We start from the raw sequence: 20,284 nt of genomic DNA on the forward strand, positions 1-20,284 counted from the left end.
TATTAATCGTTAAAGGACATTTTCATATTTATTCAGTTCATTGCAAATAAACACAAATATTTCCTCTCACATTTTAAGTCGGGTTTGGACAAACAAAGGAATAGAGATACAGCGGTAAATGCAATTTCAATATGAAATGTGGACAGGGGCCGTGGTTTATTTGAAGAAAATGTCCTTTCTACAGATGTGTGTTCTGTTTAATGCCTTGTGTTTACTGACACTTTATTTGCAAACAGCTGAGTCAATCAGAACTTTGTGGCAGGATTACAACTGTGAAAAGTGCAGATCAGATCACAGCAGCTGACTTGCAGACATCCCAACTTTTTAAAGGTTCCCTGCAGTGTTGCAGTGGAGCGATGTTTTTATGAGCACCACTCCTCTGCCTGTTTTTGCCAGCATCTGTTGGTTAGACAAAAATAACTTCCCAGAAAACTTTGTGGTAGGATTTGGACCATGGGCCATGGAAGATGAGCTGTAAAATGTTGGTATGGAGCCCAAAAAGGGGAGCAGATCCAGGCTTTTCTCCTTCTTTCTTTATTTCATTATTTTCTGATAAAGCATTGCAAGATAAGGCATTTAAAAATAAAATTCTCTACTCTACTGAGAGCAATTCCAAAGTGTTCCCGCAAACTTTCACACTAAGTCGCTGATCTGATCTGCGTGGTACTCTCCAGATATAAACAATGCAAGGTTGAAAAAGCTGCAAACAAATCAACTGCACACAAAACATTCATTAGGCTTCAAGGATACACACGTTTAGTGAATGAACCATCATGTAAACACTATAACACACAAACACACAATAATGAGTGGCTCATTATTTCAATTGGAGGGAAAAACTCACTATTCCACTACGTGAGTGTAAATGATGTTGGCAGGATGGGTATGATGGGCTCGATGCCATTCTCTCTAATAGGTTATGACATATTTTCCCCACCCACTAAGAGCACCACGACCACAGAGGAAACACCTAACAAAGACACCAATGTAATAAATTCAAGGAGGTAGAACACTTACTTTTATTATGAAATTGTCCAATTCAAATACCAAAGAAACCCAGGGCAAAAGAATTGTATTGATTGATGTATTTATTTATTTGGTTCAATTTCCCTCTGAATAAAGTAAACCTGCTCATCTTGTGATTAGGCGAGACAATGTGGCACTCACTCTTGACGTGAAAAATGCTGTGAGAGCAAAGTCACAATGTTATCACGAGACAATCAAAAGCATCCACTGTTCACTGACGTTCTCATTTTCTGCTTCATACACAGTGATTTCCTCTCATTGCATCTTTGTGGCTGCACACATGAGCAACTGGCGATACTGCTTTAACAGACTGCAGACACGGATGGTGACATTAACCTGTGACACTGTCAGAGACTCTTCAGACAGACCTTTCATTGTGATAAGTGGCTTTAGAAAATCCAACAGAAACCAAGTGCAAAGCGATAACAAATGAGGAAAATAATTACATTTTAATCCTGCTGCGTTATTGTCTTTACTAGCAGATGTGTCGCTTAAGATATGACTTAAATGTAATAGCGCATCCGTGCAATTCATCCTTCTTAATGATAACTGGTGTTTTAGCTCAGGGCTAAATGGCACAATGAGTCTTCCCCTGCAGTGCTCACTCCATCACTGCTCACCCCTGATGCGAACTCTTGACAACAAACACTGGTCCTGGATCCCCTGAGCATTCAATGAGGAGACACAAAAACAGAGAGTGTAGACTTGTTCAGCTAATCCTCAAGACAATCAGTGCCTTGTGTAAGTGATAAATCCACATTGTCAAATGTAAAATGTGAACCTGGTGCTGCGTTTGTTTCCTGCCTAGAGGACAAAAATAAATAAATCCCCCCCGTTGACACATCGGATCATGTGCTGTTTTCACAGACTGGTCATATCAGTTATTTCATCCTCATGGTCTCCTACGGGAGAGCAGGTGTGTGATATTTTACCGCTGAACTGCCCAGAAGAACACAGAGCATGTCTATCAATGGTAATGGTGTCTACCTTATCATGTGACAGACAATATATCCTGTCCCCTGAATGCCTCCTGAGAGGCAGCACATCAATTTCCACGGACTCAATTCTTAAAGTTAATGACCCAGCGCTCTCATTCTCGGAGTGTCTTCTTGTGGGCAGGAAGTCTGCTCTTTGTATGGAGTGCTGGAGTGTGTGGAGCTGGCAAGAGAACAAAGAGCTATCCCACAGACTGGGACTGGACTGACACCAGTCTGAGATACTGTGGTCAGATCCGGCATGGCTGTCTAACCTGTCTCTAACCTTCTGCCCCAGTCCCTGGCCTCGAGCCAGACTCAGCAACCTGGGGATTGTAACCAAGGATGCAGAAGCTGCCACAGCAGCAGAAATGCTGCGATGCTCAGCGGCAGGTGCTTTGGAGTCTGTAATCACTGCAGCAGGAGACACCACTGCAGCTGAGCTGGTGAATGAAGAGGAGCCAAAGAGCGCAGCCACTTTCTGGTAGTATCGCGTCCGAATCACCTTCGCAGAGCGGTACAGATCTCCTATGAAACAGTAACAGATGGGGTTCAGGCTGGAGTTGGTCAGGCCCAGCCACTGAGCAAACGGCCGCGTCTGCAGCAGCCAAGACGGTGGCCTTTGCTCACAGTCGATCCAAAGGTCGGCCAGATACAGCGGCAGCCAGGACACTGCAAAGAGCAACACCAGGCAGACCACCATCTTGGCGATCTTCTGACGGGTCTTGAGGCGTGAGGTGTGCAGCGCCTTGCTCCGAGGATCAAGGTCAGCGAAAGTGGATTTTGTTCCTCCCCAGAGCCGCCTGCCAGTCAGGAAGCCTATGGTGAGGTTAAAGGTCACTGGCAGGCAGTATAGCATCATAAATAGGAGCACATTGTACCTGTAAGAGAAAACGTTCATGTTAATGATATTTTGATAGAGCTGGGCAGTCATTTAATACTATATATCTCTCAATATGCCTTTCTTCAAAATTGAGTTTTCTCTGTCTGAAATATTGCAATATTTGAGTGATATTCTCTTACATCTTCACACTCTGAGACACAACACATCATCACTATAAATGTCACATTTGCAAAAGGCAATACCACATTTAGCTGGTGTCTTAAACTTTTACTGACATTTCATCACAATAACTATTGAACACAACTGATATGAAACCTTTTCATCATGATAACATTCTTGGCCATTTCCCCCCCAGCCACAGACACTGATTTCTAAAATAATAAATACCCACTGTCCAAATGTCTGGTGAGTCAAGCAACAACATGCTCCATTTAAATGTATTGGTAATTATCACCAGGGACAGAATGGGCTTTTCTAATGACTCAGTTTGCTCCCATTATCATCAACAACATGATTCAAGAATCAATTTGGTAGTTTCATATGCAACACTGCAACTGTCTTTGCATCAGTAGACCACAGTTTCTAGCAACACTTGCAGTGATTCACAGACAATGAAGCTGTAAGGACAAAAGCACAGACTGTAGGTGGCACAATAGAAGCCATTGTGAGCCATTTAACAAGTGTGCTTAACAAGAATGAGACAAGAAAAAAGGGAAAATATTTGTTTTACACACAGTTGACTCTCAGGCTTCTATCACACTAAGAAGCAGGTTTGGACCCAAATGCAGGAGCAATGGTAGTTAGGGACCAAGATTTATTCAATTAAAACTCAGCATTAAAAAAAAAAAAAAAAGAGCAAAACAAAGACAAAAACAGACCAGGACAAGACAAGACAGAAGAGACGATTCGACCAAGAATGAACAGAAGAGACTGAACTTAAATACAAGCAATGAGACTAATGAGGGATGAGACACAGGTGGAGAGCAGAGAGGAAAACACCAGGTGAGGAGAATGAATGATTAAACTGGGGGGAAAACAGGAAGCTGATTGGCTGTGGAGAAGACACAGGAGCAGGGAGGACTAACAAGACTAATGTGGGACAGGTGAGCAGAAAGAAGACATCGCACACAGCAGAGTACTGTACAATCCCTACACAAGCATCTATGGGTCCTTGCACATGCAGCTAAACCGTAAGAGACAAACACGTCTTCTTGGACAAATTTCTCTCGAACACAACACAAAGACAAGTTCTCCCCCTGCGTGGGAGGTTATTCAAGTCAAGCCAAAAGATACCACCAGAACGTACCAACTGGCCTTAACATGTATGCCAATTTTCTCCAGCAAAGAAAAAAAAATTGAAATGCATAAAGTTGAAATGTTTGAGTGCATGTGAGTGAGTGTGGTCCTTTATGAAATGGGTAACAGAAAATAAAACACTTTAAACATTCAAACAGTTTTCTTCCATTGACATCCTCTATTTCAACATGCTTTTCCACGAGCGCGGTTTGGCTCCACTCTACTCATTTTTTGGGGGGCGTTTTTTTGCTTTGTGTCTTTGTATCACGTATAAAACATCACGGTAGGTTCATGCAGTCGTGCTATGACCACCCTGTCCACATTGAGCATGTACTCTAGTAATGGAAAATGGCGTGCCTGATACCAAACTGAGTAGTGTAGAGCCGAGACGTGCTAGAACTGTATATTGGAAAAGCGCCATATGAGCTGTTTTTTTATTTCTTTATGCTGCTCGCCCCAGCCAATTTTTCCTATAAGCATTGTTGATTTAGCATCTATTTTGTGAAGGATTCAATTACTAACACAAACCTCTCAACTTTTGCAGACTTGGGACCAAAGCACACATACGGACCCCAGTGGCTGGATATATAGTGATATAAAGTGTGCTGCCCAGGTACTCATCGTGGCATATAGATTAGCAGAGCTGATGTCTTCCCTCAACTAAAGAGCACTCAAGGCTGAAGCTTCATCCATACTATTATGCTTCTAATTGTTTTATTTTTGAAAAATGTGTTTTCAAACTAAAATGCCCTGCATCCAGCTCTGTATCAGAAGTAATCTGTATAATACCACTCAGGTACACTGTACATGCTCATGCTGGTGTAAACCCACAATAGATTATATGCTGTGCAGTTGCTTGTTCAATTTCAGAGACTGTTTTTATTAAACTGATGATGAGGGGAAAGTGAAATTGAAGTGTTAACAGCACTTTTCATTATAAGTGAAAAGAGAAAGGAATGAGCAATTAAAAAAAACATTTGTTTGTGCCCAGTAGGGCTGCAACTGACTGTTATTTTCAATTAATTTGTCAATTATTTCCTCAATGAATTAATTAATTGTTTGGACCATAAAATGTCAGAAAATGATGAATTTTTAATAGTTGTTTTTTTTTTTTACCTAAAAAACAATTAATAAATCACCTAAAAAAAATTGGTGATTCATTTAGAATCAATTAATTGAGTAGTCATTGCAGTCCAATGCAGACACAAGTTGTTGAGAGCAGTAGTACACGCTACACAAGAAAAACAGAAACTGACACCACGGTCTTTACCACAGTACGTCAGCTTGTCAGCGTCAGACACTGCTCTTAAAGACTTAAAGAACATAAAGTTCAAAATATACAGCCTAGAAGCACATCAAGCCATCTATGTGCTTCACTTGGCTCATCAGAAAAATAAATTGTGATGTTATTTTTCTTTTGTGTGAAAATGGAGGCGTATTTCAAGCGCTTTTCCACGAGCACGACTCAACTCACCTCAGCGCAATCCTTAAAACGCTCATGGTCCGGTCATGGAGGAAGTACTGAAATATTTTTAATTGACTGATTCTAATGATTCAGCACATGGGAAATAAGTGTGTTGCATATAAAACAAAGTCATGGGAGCTTCATGCAGCCGTGCTGTGATGACCCCGCCCACGTTGAGGAGGTACTATAGTAATGGAAAACCAACCAAACTGTGTAGAGTCGAATCGTGGCGAGGTGGTACTATCTATGTGTCTGACTTCAGTTACACACACATTCTGCAGTCTGTCAAAAAGCACCTACCCCTGTTTCAGGCGATGCTGAGGCCACTCCTCCTGACAGACCAAGATGGCGAAAGTCCCAAAACTGATCTCGCGCCGCCGATTCATCACTGCAATAGGAGCGCACATGATGAAGGACACCATCCACACAACCGCGACAGTGGCCAAGATCCTGCGGCGGGTGAACATGGAGCGTGCTCGCAGAGGCGATTTAACGCTGTAGTAACGATTCACGCTGATCACAGTTAGCGTCAACACGCTGGCTGAGACTGACACGGCCTGCGTGAAGGGCACGGCTCTGCAGAGGAGGTCACCGTAAACCCAGGCCGTGTAGATCTGGCTCCCCAGAGTGATGGGCATGCAGACACACACCACTGCCAGGTCACACACCGCCAGGTTCACCAACAGACTACGCGTGGCACTGACACTGGCTAACCGCTGGTTGCGTCTGTTGGTGAGGACACGCAGGGACATCAAATTCCCAATGAATCCCAAAATGAAGGAGAGGCAGTACATGATTGTCAGAGAGATGGTGCTGGGCTCGTGGAGGGTCCAGAGCAGCATGCTCTCCAAATCTGCCAACTCATTAGCAGAGAAGGTGGACAAGGATGAAGACAAGGAGGATGAGGAGGATGAGGAGGGCCGGTAGACATAAGTGGATGTTTGTCGAAAGGATGAAGAGGAGGTCATGGGGAGGAGAGTGGAGGGAATAAGGGTGGAAGGAAGCAGAGAGGGCAGAGGTTGAGGGAGGGAGGCACGGGAGCTGAAGGTGGACGGCAGCATTAGAGAACCAGGCAAGCTGTTGGTGTTGTTGACTCTTTCCTGGGAGATGTCATACTGCAGCAGAGGCTGGACCGAGCTCCAATCCAACGGCTGCTCCTGAAACAGATCCATGATGCCTCCAGACTACACGTGGTCCTCATTAAAATCCATTGGTCCACGCATCGTCTACAGGAAGGTGAATCAGGAACATCAGAAGCCAAAAAAGGCGTGGAAAAGTTTTAATTATGAGTGTACAAACGTGTAAAAATGTCATTGAATCTCAGTTCATGCACTTTGTCTTTGTGCAACATGTACCTTGAGTCCTGTGTCAATCTGATAATCCACCACAGGGTCTTAATGGACGTTACCACCTTCACAGAAGGTAAACCTTATGCCAACCTTGTCGTCATCCTCCTCCTCCTCCTCCTCACCCTCACACCTTCACTCCCTTCAAGGAATCCAATCCTATCAGCTTGGAGGAATATAGATATGAAGGACTGTTTGTGCCTGAGGCTGTAATAACAGCTGAGTTCCACACCGAACTGCAGCTAAAACACATTCACTGGATGAAAAGGCCACTGAAACATCTTCTTGTAGAAGATTACGATATGAGCTGCTCCCAATTAAGTCAAATAAACTTTTTATAAGGAGCCAAGTCAAATTTAGTGTAAATTTAACTTAATCAAAAACATACTCAGTGCAGCTTTACTACTGGGCAAACTGATATCATATAAATATGTTTACTGAGGGATTGAAACAGAATGCCCCACTCACATTTATCTGCCGGTAGATTCATTTTCTTTGAGAACATGTTGTCACAGTCACTGCCATTGAGCAGAGGAGCGTTAAATGCTGCATCCGAGAAACTTGAAAATGTCCACTTCATGGAATAAAATGTTTAATTCCTGAGTGGAAGAAAGGACGGAGGGAGCGTGCTCACCCTCAGGCAGAGGCAAATCCAGTCAGATGTCACTCATCGTCTCCTTGTGTCCTTATGCGGTTTCCTTTGGCGCTGATGTGGAAGAGGCAGCAGGTGATGACTAAAGGTCTGCGCACAGAGGAGTTAAACAAAAATAATAATAATGATGATGATGATGATGATGATGAAAACAGTGCCAAAGTTGCTCCAGAATCGCTTCTAGGCGGCGTGTGGGCGTTTTAATCCGTCCACGAGACCCAAAGGTGTAGAGCGATGTTTGTGTCTGCGCTCCTGGCGCGAGAACCAAGACGCTGCGTCCACCGCTGCTGCTGCTGCTGCTGTACGGCTGTGTGTGTGTGTGTGTGTGTGTGTGTGTGAGAGAGAGAGAGAGAGAGCAGTTGATGCTGCCCCCAGTAAAGTCACTTTACAATGATGCGTAAATGAATCGACAAAATGTATGGACATGTATATTCACTCTCTCGCGCGCGCGCGTTGATTGATTGACCAAAAAGCCTATTGACCTGTACATGTTATTGTCCTGTCCAACGTAACCACCACAGTGTGTGTGTGTGTGTTTGTGTGTGTGTGTAAACGTGAATGCCATCAACTACAATAAAATAAAATAAATAAACAATCGTTGTATTAGACCATCTGTAACTTACGTTATGATTGATTTCAGAGTTGCATTCATTCTTTGCCAAGATTTGTATACATTCATAATGTGAGACTGCTGCATCCATCACATCTCATCCCATAATTCTCAGTACAGGGGTGGGAGTCACAGGGAACCTCACTATACTGAACAATACATGGTCCACGATACCAATAATATCTCGATACAACTGTATATAAGAGCTTTTGTACATGTTTTTCTGTATTGTTTTTGATTTGGTTAAATCATATCAAGTTTGCCTGTTCATTCATCTAAGACTGCAAGTGTGAGTACTAATGTGCAGATAGTTTCAAATAATAAAATGAGTATAATGTGTACGTATAATGCTGTCATGTTAACCAAAATAAGGTTGTATGAAGGTTTCGACAAAGTAAAGTAAGGGGAACGTTCTGGAACCATTAGGAAACTTTCCAAGTTTCATTTAAGCAGCGCCACCGTGAGGAGACATGAAGTAGGGACGTCTGGTGAGTGAAACTAGCAGGGAGTGTATATTTTAGAGTGTCTTAATTTGTTCATTTACATATCACTATTTGCCCTGGCGTATGGATTATCGTATTGCACGAGGAAGGATGACGTTATATCACCAAATGTATATTTTGTCCCACCCGTAGTGTCCATGTCTGGACTATGAATGATGAACTGGTCGGTCCATGTGGGAAAATGTTGTCTCAGACTCCTTGAACCATTCTTTGACATGTTTCAGGTCCCTAAGGAGCCACTTCTCTTAAAATGATACCACCTTATTAAAAACTGTCCAGCCAATCAACATGGAGGGATTCTGATGAGTGATTATGGCCACGTTTTGTGCTTTTCGCTACACACGTTTATTTCACACCTTTTCTTTTTTTTACTTATGACTAAATGACTGAAGTTGATCATTTAAATGCCGTCATTTATATGGTATAAGATAAGAAGATTATTATGTTAAGGACACAGGTACTTTTCCACAGCTGATATCACAGGATGAAGATATTTATGTTCCTGCTTTTCTCATCATTGTTTTGGATACAGTTCCTCAGTATCATAAATTTGACCCTATGTCGGCAGAATGACAGTGAAAACAAAGTTTAAAGGGGATCAATATAAAAAAATGGATGGTGTTACTTCTTTCATCCTTACAGTGAGCAATCCATTTTAACATCATTATGACAAAGTGTTGGAACAGGAACTGTTTCACCTACACATCATTTTAAATAATAAAATCCTATGTGTGAAACCCTGTACATAATAAGGCCATGTTGTATCTATACTGGTAACATTGTATATATTACTCTCTTTTTGATCACCCTCATCATATATGTATCTATGTCCTATGCTTACCAATCATTACCTTTACTTTTATACATTTTTTATTAAGGCTATTACATTTCACTTAAATGTTAAGTGTGCTGCAACTCTTTGCTGCAGATTACACCATTAAAAATAAACATAATTAATTATATACATTACTTTTATTTTGTGACAGTGTAATAATGTTAAATACTTGATGGCCTTTAGGTATAAAAACAAGCTCATTAGGTTTAGGAGGAACTCATTATTTATACAGTAATAAATAAATGGGTAAAATGATACAATGACAACTGTGGATAGAAAGAAAACAATGTGGATTTTCATACCAAAACATTCCTCATGTCATCATCATCATCATAGAGATGCGTCTTATAACCTGTTACTGCTGAGCACAAACCAATTCTCATGCTGCCATTAGTCAGACGGGGAATACGTTTCATTTCATCAAATGGAATGGAATAATTGGACAGTGTGAGAGTAATGATCCGTCTGTGATATTGACAACTGCTGAACTCAGATAACGATGATCACTGCAGTAGCACAAGCAGACATCTTCAAAGGGAACACTTTGCACACAGCATTTGAGGTCAAATTGAGAAAAATATACTTCAACCTAATTAAATAGGATCATGGGGCCCTCCTCTTTCCAACCCCACATCAGTAAAAACTCCCTGTCATGGAGCATTTTGATCAAACTGGAGGTCTTTTTTTCCCTTGTGCATAACTCTGCTGTCCTTTTCTCCACAGAGGCAGAATTAATTTTGTTAAAGGTTGACAGGTTGTGTCTCTTGTCTTTCTATAAACAGCGAGTCCATGGCTGATGGCAAAACGGCCACTTCTCAGATTATTTAATTTGGGCTAAACCAAGCAACACATTTTCTTTAGTGTGCCTGAATGTTTTTGAGCATGTGCACATGTGAGGTACAATAACAATCACACCATTCTCATTGCCAGTGGTTGTTCTGTCCTGTGGTGTTTTTTGTTTTGGCCCCTGTAACACTGTAGTAATTTAAACATTATAGTCGTGTCAGAGGAGGAGAATGGTGGTCACTATTTCACATATTTTACTTTGGTCTCTTTAAATCAATCATTTAGATCATTTGATTGATGAAATGCATGACACGGAGCGCTGTCCCAGCTGTTCAAAAACAAGGATTGCTCCAAACTTTAATGCTGACATCTATACTAATGGCCACAAGATGATAGAGTTGCACCGGAATTGGCAAGAATAGAGCAAATAAGGATGTTAACGTGTTCATCCAGGTCTAACAATCACAGGGAAGCTGGTAGAACCACACGTGCATTGATGAGTCACTTGACCTGGGAGTAAATGTGTTATGATATGGACTTCTGGTGTATTTTGTTGTGCATTTCCTGTATTTTTCCCTCCCCTTTTGCTGTGTTGATCTCATGCTGAGGCTGGACATGACTGCTGCTGGCTGGAGGCACACATGCATCTCATCAGCTCATTGTCAACAGCAGACAAACCCTGCTGCAATGACTTCTAGTGACTTCATTGTATTTGTTTGCAGACCACGCCTCTCCATTAGTGCCACACCTTCCACAAGGCCTGACCTAAATTATGATCTTTACTTAACCATTACACTGTCTTGGTGTCAGAATTTTGGTCTAGGCTTACAAGCCATTCAAGAAAGAAAAGCATCACAGAATGCAGATTAGAAATATTCCTGCTGCTTTGGGAGGCTCTGAAAGCATATGTTCGGGGCCAGATTATTTATTTCCGTTGGTCTCTCTGCCTCTCGTCTTAATAAGAGGATCTCTCTCCAGTCAGATCCACTGAAGAATCAGCTAAGCTACTGCTGCAGACCAAATGTAGAAGATTTGAGGGTGAGAAGGCTGGACTTCTTTTCAATATGTCAAAAACAACCCTATTGTAACACATTCACTGAAAATATGGTCTGCTGAGAAACTGAGACTTACAATGGCTCCTTGGCCACATTTGCAAAAGTCTGGCAGCCACTCATAGATTATATTATTTATCCATGTTCTTCTTTTATCCCACGTCAAGTATACACTTGATATGTAACTGCTGTAACCTGCCAATAAATGTTGATAAAAACACAATTAATAATGAAATAATATTTCTGCTGGTGAAAAACTTGTTTAAACCAAGAATTAAATGGGGTTTCAACAAGTGGGAATGTCCAATTAACATTTTAAATAACTATAAAGAAACTTTTTAAAAGGAGCTGACGTTTTATGCTACTTACCGTGAAAAAGAATTAACTTTCAATAAAATAAGCAACACATTATATATATATATATATATATATATATATATATATATATATATATATCAAGGACAGCAGCCTTTAAGAGTGAGCAGACATGCAAGTTTAATCATTCAATCAATCATCAGTCATTTTTCTCTCCTTCCAAAGACAAGATATAAAGCTGTCGTTTTGAAGCACATTATCATCATTATGGGTATGTACTGCAGTATCTACCAGATGTGCCGTTTACCACAATTTATCTTTGGATGATGGACCATATCATCTTCTTTTTTCTTGGCAGCCAATGTACCTCACTGAACATATTTCACACTCACAGTAAGTGCAGCATGTGGTCCTGTGCTGAATGAATAATGTGGTGTATACATCGTACAGGTACAATATATCACAACTTCAACAGGTCAATCTGGCTTCATACAAAAATAAGTATTTCTCATTTAGGCCCCATGGCTGTTAGCCTACTGCGTTACACCATAACTGTCCAACTGTGCACCAAAATCTATATGCTTCTCTGACATAAATCATCCTTTCTCTATTCAGAATATCGTTGTCACTGTCTGGCTCAAATCCAGTGTTATGTGAACCGAAAGAAAGTTGTGGCTGTTCTGTAATACAATCAAACTGTACCACTTTGCAAAGTGAGAAAGAAAATAACATAATCTTCCTTAGGCCACCAAAAGCATGAGTGCAAAAATTAACAAAAGAGTCTTTTATGAAATAAAAACACAATGAAGTTAAACACAAACAGGAAAAAAAAGAATTTTAAACACAAAAAGTTGAAACACCGACCAGAACACACTGATGGATACACAAAGGCCTTCGAGGACAGTGGAAGACAATAGTTTAAACGCGATAAAAGCATAAAAGACAAGAGCAGCCCCCTCCCTCTGGAACTCACTACCGCTTTCATGAAAAGCGCTAAATATATATATATATATATATATATATATATATATATATATATATATAACATGTATTATTACTAGTATTATTATTACTATTATTCCAGCAGGCATGGCTAGTCTGTCTGCACCACACGTCGCGCTCCACTGCCATTCCACTTTGTTTCTATCGCTTCCTTGCAATCTCTGTGGCTCCACATAAACATTTGGGAAAGAAACAAAGATTTAGTTTAGACTACTTGATTTTCCTGGGGCGTGGCCTGTGATTTTTTATTAGTTTTAGTTTTTATTTAGTTAGTTTTGACTTTTTGTTTTCAAAATGAGTTAGTTTAAATTAGTTTTTAGAGCGGGTTTGCTAGTTTTTATTAGTTTTAGTGTTAGTTTGAGTTTTTTGTAATATGGAGTATTTGCTATGTGCAAGATGCAAAAAAAAAAGGTGATAATAGGTATTGTGTGTCATAAAAACCCAGCAAAAGATGCCATTTTAAAAATGTATTAGGACACATGAACAAACATCCCTGAATCAAATATAACAATGTGCATCATACTGCTGAGGTTGGATGCAGTTTGCAGTGTGAAATGAAAAAACTATAGCCAACAGACTAAAGACACACAAGAAAATAACAACATAAATAACCAGACGCAAATCAGACTCAGCACATTGTTTGTGAGTCTCAGGAGCTCAATCTGAGGAAAAACATGAGCAAAATTAAAAAAAAAAAAAACACTGAGGGATTATGTTTCGAAATTCATTTACAAAGACAAACACTAAGCACATTTTTTCAATTTTAGTTTCCGTTATTTTGTTAGTTTTCGTTAGCAATAATAGCTTTGGACGAGACTACACAATAATATCAACGTGGACACACGCAGATTGTATCTGATCTTTTTTTTTTGTCTGCTTTTTTATCTTTGTTATTTAACAGGAAAATCCCACTGAGATTAAGAAACTCTTTTTCAAGAGAGTCCTGGCCAAGATCAGCAGCCGATCCAAAACACTCAACACAGTTAACCCTTAAAATACAGAGCATGTATTAAACAGACAGTATGTCTGTTTAAACATACAGTATATAGAGAGACTATAAGAATGTGCAATAGAGTGTCTTTTTTCCTTTCTTTCAGCACAAGCTAGACAATCTGATGAAAATGTTTTGTTATTCATTTTCACCAATTATTTAAACACACCCGAGCAAAATGTTTAAAATGGGATTAAATTTGGGAAATTTGGAAATACGTCACAGGTCAAAATTCAAAATTGTCTATTTGGTGACTTCTGCACAATTATTTCTACTTTATAACACTACTAAACATACGATATAAACTTTGACTCAACCACACACCTATAAACACACACCCCCATGTCCATATAAGGGGTTGTGTATTACTCCTACAGCAGTTTACCATGGTTAAAACACAAGCAAAAGACAAATAAGAAGACATGAAATAAAACGGATTACATTTACAAGCAGATTATGAAAAACAAGTGCATGCAGAACTCTCAGTTTGGAGTTAAAAATGCTCAGTTAGACAAAAGCCCTTTTACCCAATTCATTTTGGGAATATAATGGAACAGAAAGTGAACTGTTGTTTCAGGAAGATCAGATTCTAATTGGATATGCTTACAAATCTGAGTTGGGCTGCAGTCTAAACAAGGCCAAAGACACTGCAGAGCACGGATTGAACACAGGTGCAACTCACACAGACGGAGACACAGAATAGTCATGTCTCATTTCAGGGTCTGGATCCTGTGAAGCGTGCAGCCGAGGGAGGAGATGACTTTGGACGGAAATGAGACACAGTTTATCAGTCCCAGAAAACAGCACAGGAAGTAAAACTACACTACAAGTTAACACTAAGAGGAACTCCAAAATAAAACAGGAAACTAAAATGGCACAGGAACTAAAAACCCCAGATTAGAGACAACAGAACAAAAACAACAAACAAACTGAATTAATCTCAGTAAGACAGAGTTCATGAAGCAGAATAAAGTTTCCATTTCGGAGAATTTAAAAGGTCACAAAAAAGTGAAATATAAACTTAGGGAACAGCTGATTTGGTCTCAATGCCTCATAAATCATTTTCTGTAGCTACACACAATTATCAAAGCATTAACTCGTGAACACCCAGTAAAATGTGGCTTTAATTCATCTTCATTTCCAGTTTCTCGAGTCTTCAAAAGCAGACACCCACGATGAAGAAAAGGGAAGAAGAAAAGATATTGACAGTATTGTTGAGGTGACGAGTCCTCGCAGGATATTTATTATTTAGTTCAATATTAAGGATTAAATCATTCATATCTTTTTCACCACTAGTGGATCTCATGGCTGCTCACAGTTCATTTCACATTCTTTTGTTGTGTGGGAAAAAAATGAAATGACATTCTTTTTACTTTGCACATTTGGTGCTGTAGGTGAAGCAGATGAGTAACAATGACATTTCTGTTAACATATCAGATGGTTTTACCAATGAAATGAACTGTGGAGAAGCGTAGGATGTAGAAAGAAAACAGTCGCGTGGCCTTGAATGCTCATTGCTGACTTGACGTAAACTGTGTGGGAGGCAAACTGTGCTGGGTACAAAAACCTGGATGCCACAGAATGCTGCAAGGTAAATGCCATTTGTTCCTCTTTTTTTTTTGTTCCCCTGAGTGTCAGCAGTACCTCGTGTCGAAGCTCTGTCTCTGTCTGTCTTTCAGCCTGAAAAGGGCACAAACACCCCCCCCCCACCACCACCACCACAGCCGCCTGGACACCTGCAGAGTTTGGTTTAAGTTCGACATGATTCACACGTGCACACACCAGGATGAGTCACAATGAAGCCACAACAGCACAAGGGAGGTTACACATTGGCAGGCTTTGATGTCTGTGTCTTTCAGTCACTTTGTGGACATTTTTGATTCATAAAAAAAGGAAACAAATCCTTATTAAAAAGAAATCCCTGCACCTACTGGCACTAAATGAATTTATATATAATAGTCACTAAAATAAAATATTTGGCAATATGGCCATGTAGGTTTTGAACTTTTTTCATACCCCCAAGTCATTATTTATACTCTACTAGAAGATACAGGTCCCACAAACTCCTGTATTGACTTTCCAGAGACTTCATCTGTTTTATTCATATTTTTATATTCATACCATAGTAGAGAAGGCAGAGGAATAATTAAATTATCTCATTCAAAACACAACAGGTGACAATTTAGTAATGTTTTATTTATTAAACAAAATGCTTCAGGATAGAGGATTAGAATATAATATACAGATGCAGGGAAATCTCACTGCACAGAAGTGATTTCTCAATTGTGTGTGTGCACGAGACTAATCATTCCTTTTACGCACTGACCTGAATTCATGTGTTTGAAGTTGATGAAAATTGAAATGCACGCACACACGAGTGTTTAAACTCAAGCATGCGCACATACACACACACAAACAAAATGGATTTAGGTGAGTAAACAGACGTTTATTGTTTCTGAGTTCACAATAGTGCATTTCAATCCACAGAAGGTTGTGTCAGTGGAAATCAACTCCACTCATTAAACACACACACACAGACAGACACACACACACACACACAGAGTGTTGTTATCATAAAAACAGTAGGAACATCACCCAGACACTCTGAGATCTCTGAACTCTCACAGTTGGATGCGACACACACGCAGTGTCAACCCTCAACCCTCCACTACACACCGTTACAGACCAAGCAACAATCTGAAACCTCAATCTGTTTTTGTTTGGGGTTTTTCACCAAAAATAAAACATGTGTGCAGCAGGAGGTTACACAAGCATGCATATTTGAGAACACAATTGTCACAGTCCATTTATGTTAAGTTTTGAGTTAGTTTCCTTTTCTGGCAAATTTTAATTTTGATTCTTGACGTTGAAGCAGTCGACAACAATTCCACACCCAGGTCCATATATAACCGTACACTGTCAAATAATATATATGTATAGATTCATGCCATATTCTTCTTTCTTTTTTTTTTTATTCTGACTTTAATCTCAGAATTCTGGCCGACGGTAGCGCAGTGGTAGACCGAGTCGTCTTTGAACTTGAAGCCCAGGTTGTGGGTTTGATTCCTGGCTCCTCTAGTCGTTGGGCACTCATTGCTCCTGACAGCTGTGCCGGCAGTGTGTGAATGGGTGTAATAGGAAAATGCTACACATACCTGCGCTGTATGAAAGTGTGAGTGAATGGGTATGAATGCGTGAATGGCAAAAGTGTAGTGTAAAGCAGCTTTGAGTGGTCATCAAGACTAAGAAAGTGCTTTATAAATACAGAGCAGTTAGCATGTGTACTTTAACGGAACTTGCAGAACACAATGTCGACATGCTGTGTCATCTTAAAGCTGGAGCCTCTGAAGTGTTTTTAAAGAGTCATTTCCATATATCGATTATGTCCGTACTGCTCTCAGATTACCGCTGCTTAGTTTGTGCTGCATATATGAAGAACCCTGAGATCAATCGCATTTTTAGATGAATGGTGAACTGTATTAATGTGTCCAGGCGTGTTTGAAGTGACAGACGAGGCCTCAGGGAACGATGCGAGACAAGGGTTAGGAGAACATGTCACATCTCACTCTGTCCTCATCCAGAGCGACAGATGGACAGTGTTCTGTGAATATAAAGACAATTGTCTTTTGTGACTGATCAACGTCCCACTGCTGTGACACAACCTCTTCCCCTTCTCTTTTCTCCCTTCTGACATCATGTTTTATGTTGTACTTCCTCTGGGGACAGGAAGTGATTATGAGCATCAATCATTAGAGCTTCTTTCTCTGTGTTAACGCTGGGATCTCTGCTGAAGGCACATATGAATCACTCTCTACAGTTACACACACATATGCACACAGGCTGATCTAATCTCTAGTATTAATTGAATCTCTGAAAGCATTTAACGAACCATCTTAACCATCAGGATGTGTGTGTATGAGGGCAATCAATCCCCTCCATGTACATACTGCATAAAATGCCCTCATCACTCTCTCTCTCTCTCTCTTTCTTCTTCTTGCTGTGTCTCTGGCTGATTTTCCTGCCTCTTAATGACCCTCCACCGCTCCCTGCTGCTGAACGCTCCTTCTTTTACTCATCTCTCACGCTTCGCTTTCCCACGACTATTAATACTTAATGTAAAGCCAACTTGTAATTTACATAAAATCGAAATCATCACTTTAAGAAGCAACACAGCAAGTGCCTTGAATATCTGAGTAGCAGAGTGTTCCCGCTCCGTTTCTCTTTTATCCTGCTGCCGCCGCCTCCTCCACTTAAAAGTGATGTAGTGCAGCGTGGTCATGACTTTATACATGCGCTGCAACAGTAACTGTCAGAGAAACTAATATGTTACACCAGCGATTCACAAGTTCATAGAAGAAATATTTAGAAAGAATAAAAACAAAGCCATGCCAGTTTACATTTATCTGACATTGTGACAAGTGTCCAGTGTCAGCATACAGGCCTAGTATTTGCACTCTATTATTTATTTGAATTTGTAAATTGTTATTTATGTTGTTCAAATATGACATGGAGCCCAGCTCTAATAACAACATGCATGTGTTAAAAAGATATGCAAGTTCAGAAATAAAGTGAAGGGGACTGATGTTGTGATCTTATGTTCATATAAATAAAACAATAATATATATGGGAATTATTGATCAGGGTTAGGATTTTCAGACTCTTAAATTTGGGAATGGCTGCAAAAACCACATTTTCTTGTTGTGAAACAGACTTGCGAGTACAAATATAGAAAGATCGTTCAGATATTAATATCCTGTCTGTGCATGGCTCCACTGCTGCCTGCAACACTCTTTGTCGATGTGGTAGAAACTTAATATATGATACTCAACATCAGAGTCTTTCCAGTGCTGGTCAAGATTAGTGGATATCAGAATGTCTGAATACAAGTCAAAAATTGAAATGCTCACAATGATGCTTCACTTAGTACAGACTATAAATATGTGAGTTAATGGTTATGACCGGTCATGTGTAGAGCGGTTCTTATAATGTAGTTGTTTTTATTACAGTGTCAGTCAGTCAGTCATCATCTACCGCTTTATCCTCAACCAGAGGGTCGCGGGGGTGCTGTGCCAATCTCAGCTACATCGGGCGATAGGCGGGGTACACCCTGGACAGTTCGCCAGTCCATCGCAGGGCCACACACAGATAGAGACAAACAACCATTCACTCTCACACCATGAGGTAATTACTGCTCTCTATATACAGTATGTATATGGTACATTACATTTATTTCATATTAAACGCCTTTTACTACACATTTCAAATAGAAACAAAGATCCAACTGAATCGGGTTGAAAATTAAATAATACACCTTTATTTCAGTTCCCTGCAACAACTAAAGCCCGTTTAGACAGTTAGTCACTGGCCTATTGCTTATTAATGGAAAATAAGACAGTGAATGTAAAATTCATGAAAAAGTATTATCTGTAAAACAGGATATCAATGTGTGTGTGTGTGTGTGTGTGTGTGTGTGAATAAGTGACTAATCCATTTTTTCTTTGGACGAATCAGTGAGTTGAAAAAGACTGTTCATAATTCTAAAGAGGAACAAATAGTACGATCAAGGACATTTTGACAACAATAACGACCACATAATATCACCACAGTTCCAACACCCACGCACCACACTGGGGAAAAAAATTTACTGCAAATAAGGAAACACAAGAAAATAGAGGATTTTTTATTTGCTATCACTGTCAAGGTGTTCATATCAACAAATTATTAACAACAACACACTGTAATAAAGGGGCCACACGGTGGTGTAGTGGTTAGCACTCTCGCCTTGCAGCGAGAAGACCCGGGTTCGAGCCCCGGTTGGAACTAGGGCCTTTCTGCATGGAGTTTGCATGTTCTCCCCGTGTGTGCGTGGGTTCTCTCCGGGTACTCCGGCTTCCTCCCACAGTCCAAAAACATGCAATGTGGGGATAGGTAAATTGGACACTCCAAATTGACCATAGGAGTGAGTGTGTCAAGATTCTTCTCACCACTGATGATGAGCTTTGGACTTAGGATTAAAGGTCAATAATTATTATTATTATTATTTCACTTTCTTTCATGTGCGACTCCTCATTGGGTGATGTACAGTAACGCCCTGATTATGCATGCTATATTTACATATTTGGTTTTACAGGATTCAGGACAACGCATCTTTCCAACAAGCCATCATGTGTTTCCATGACAATCCCTGGTAAACTACATTTAGCAGACGCTTTTATCCAAAGCCACTTAGAAAAGAGGAATACGCTACATAGAAGAAGTGTTGGAAAGAAATCCACTTGATAGGAACAGTGGACTAACAGAGGGTGAGAGTAGCAGAGATGGATCCTAGTGCAGGTAAGAGCTATAGGACAGAAGATGCTCTTGGAAGAGCTGAGTGATGACACCATCAGACGACAATCCTTTGATGAACGGAGTAGTCGAGGGGTAACATAAGCCTTTAGCAGAGCTTTTAAGTAGGTGGGAGCAGACCCACGTTTCTTGTTATACTGCATTTACTACAAAGTAAATGTGAAACATTATGCATAGATATTCATTTTATGTGTTCGTATGGTCTCCATATATTACATACTGCACATCCAGGTTTTTCT

General features: G+C 40.2%; 1 protein-coding gene across 1 annotated transcript; it reads right to left on the reverse strand.

The window, feature by feature from the left end:
• Positions 1–747: 747 nt before the first annotated feature.
• On the reverse strand, positions 748–7,871 carry LOC131467256 (galanin receptor 2a-like). The gene is made up of 2 exons (XM_058641053.1): positions 5,906–7,871; positions 748–2,881 (listed from the first exon to the last, which is right to left on the reverse strand). Exons 1-2 carry the CDS (start codon positions 6,775–6,777, stop codon positions 1,888–1,890), a joined length of 1,866 nt encoding a protein of 621 aa, XP_058497036.1. The 5' UTR covers positions 6,778–7,871; the 3' UTR covers positions 748–1,887.
• Between the last annotated feature and the right edge of the window lie 12,413 nt (positions 7,872–20,284).

This window comes from Solea solea, chromosome 10 (assembly GCF_958295425.1).
Source record: "Solea solea chromosome 10, fSolSol10.1, whole genome shotgun sequence".
Taxonomy (NCBI): Eukaryota; Metazoa; Chordata; class Actinopteri; order Pleuronectiformes; family Soleidae; genus Solea; species Solea solea.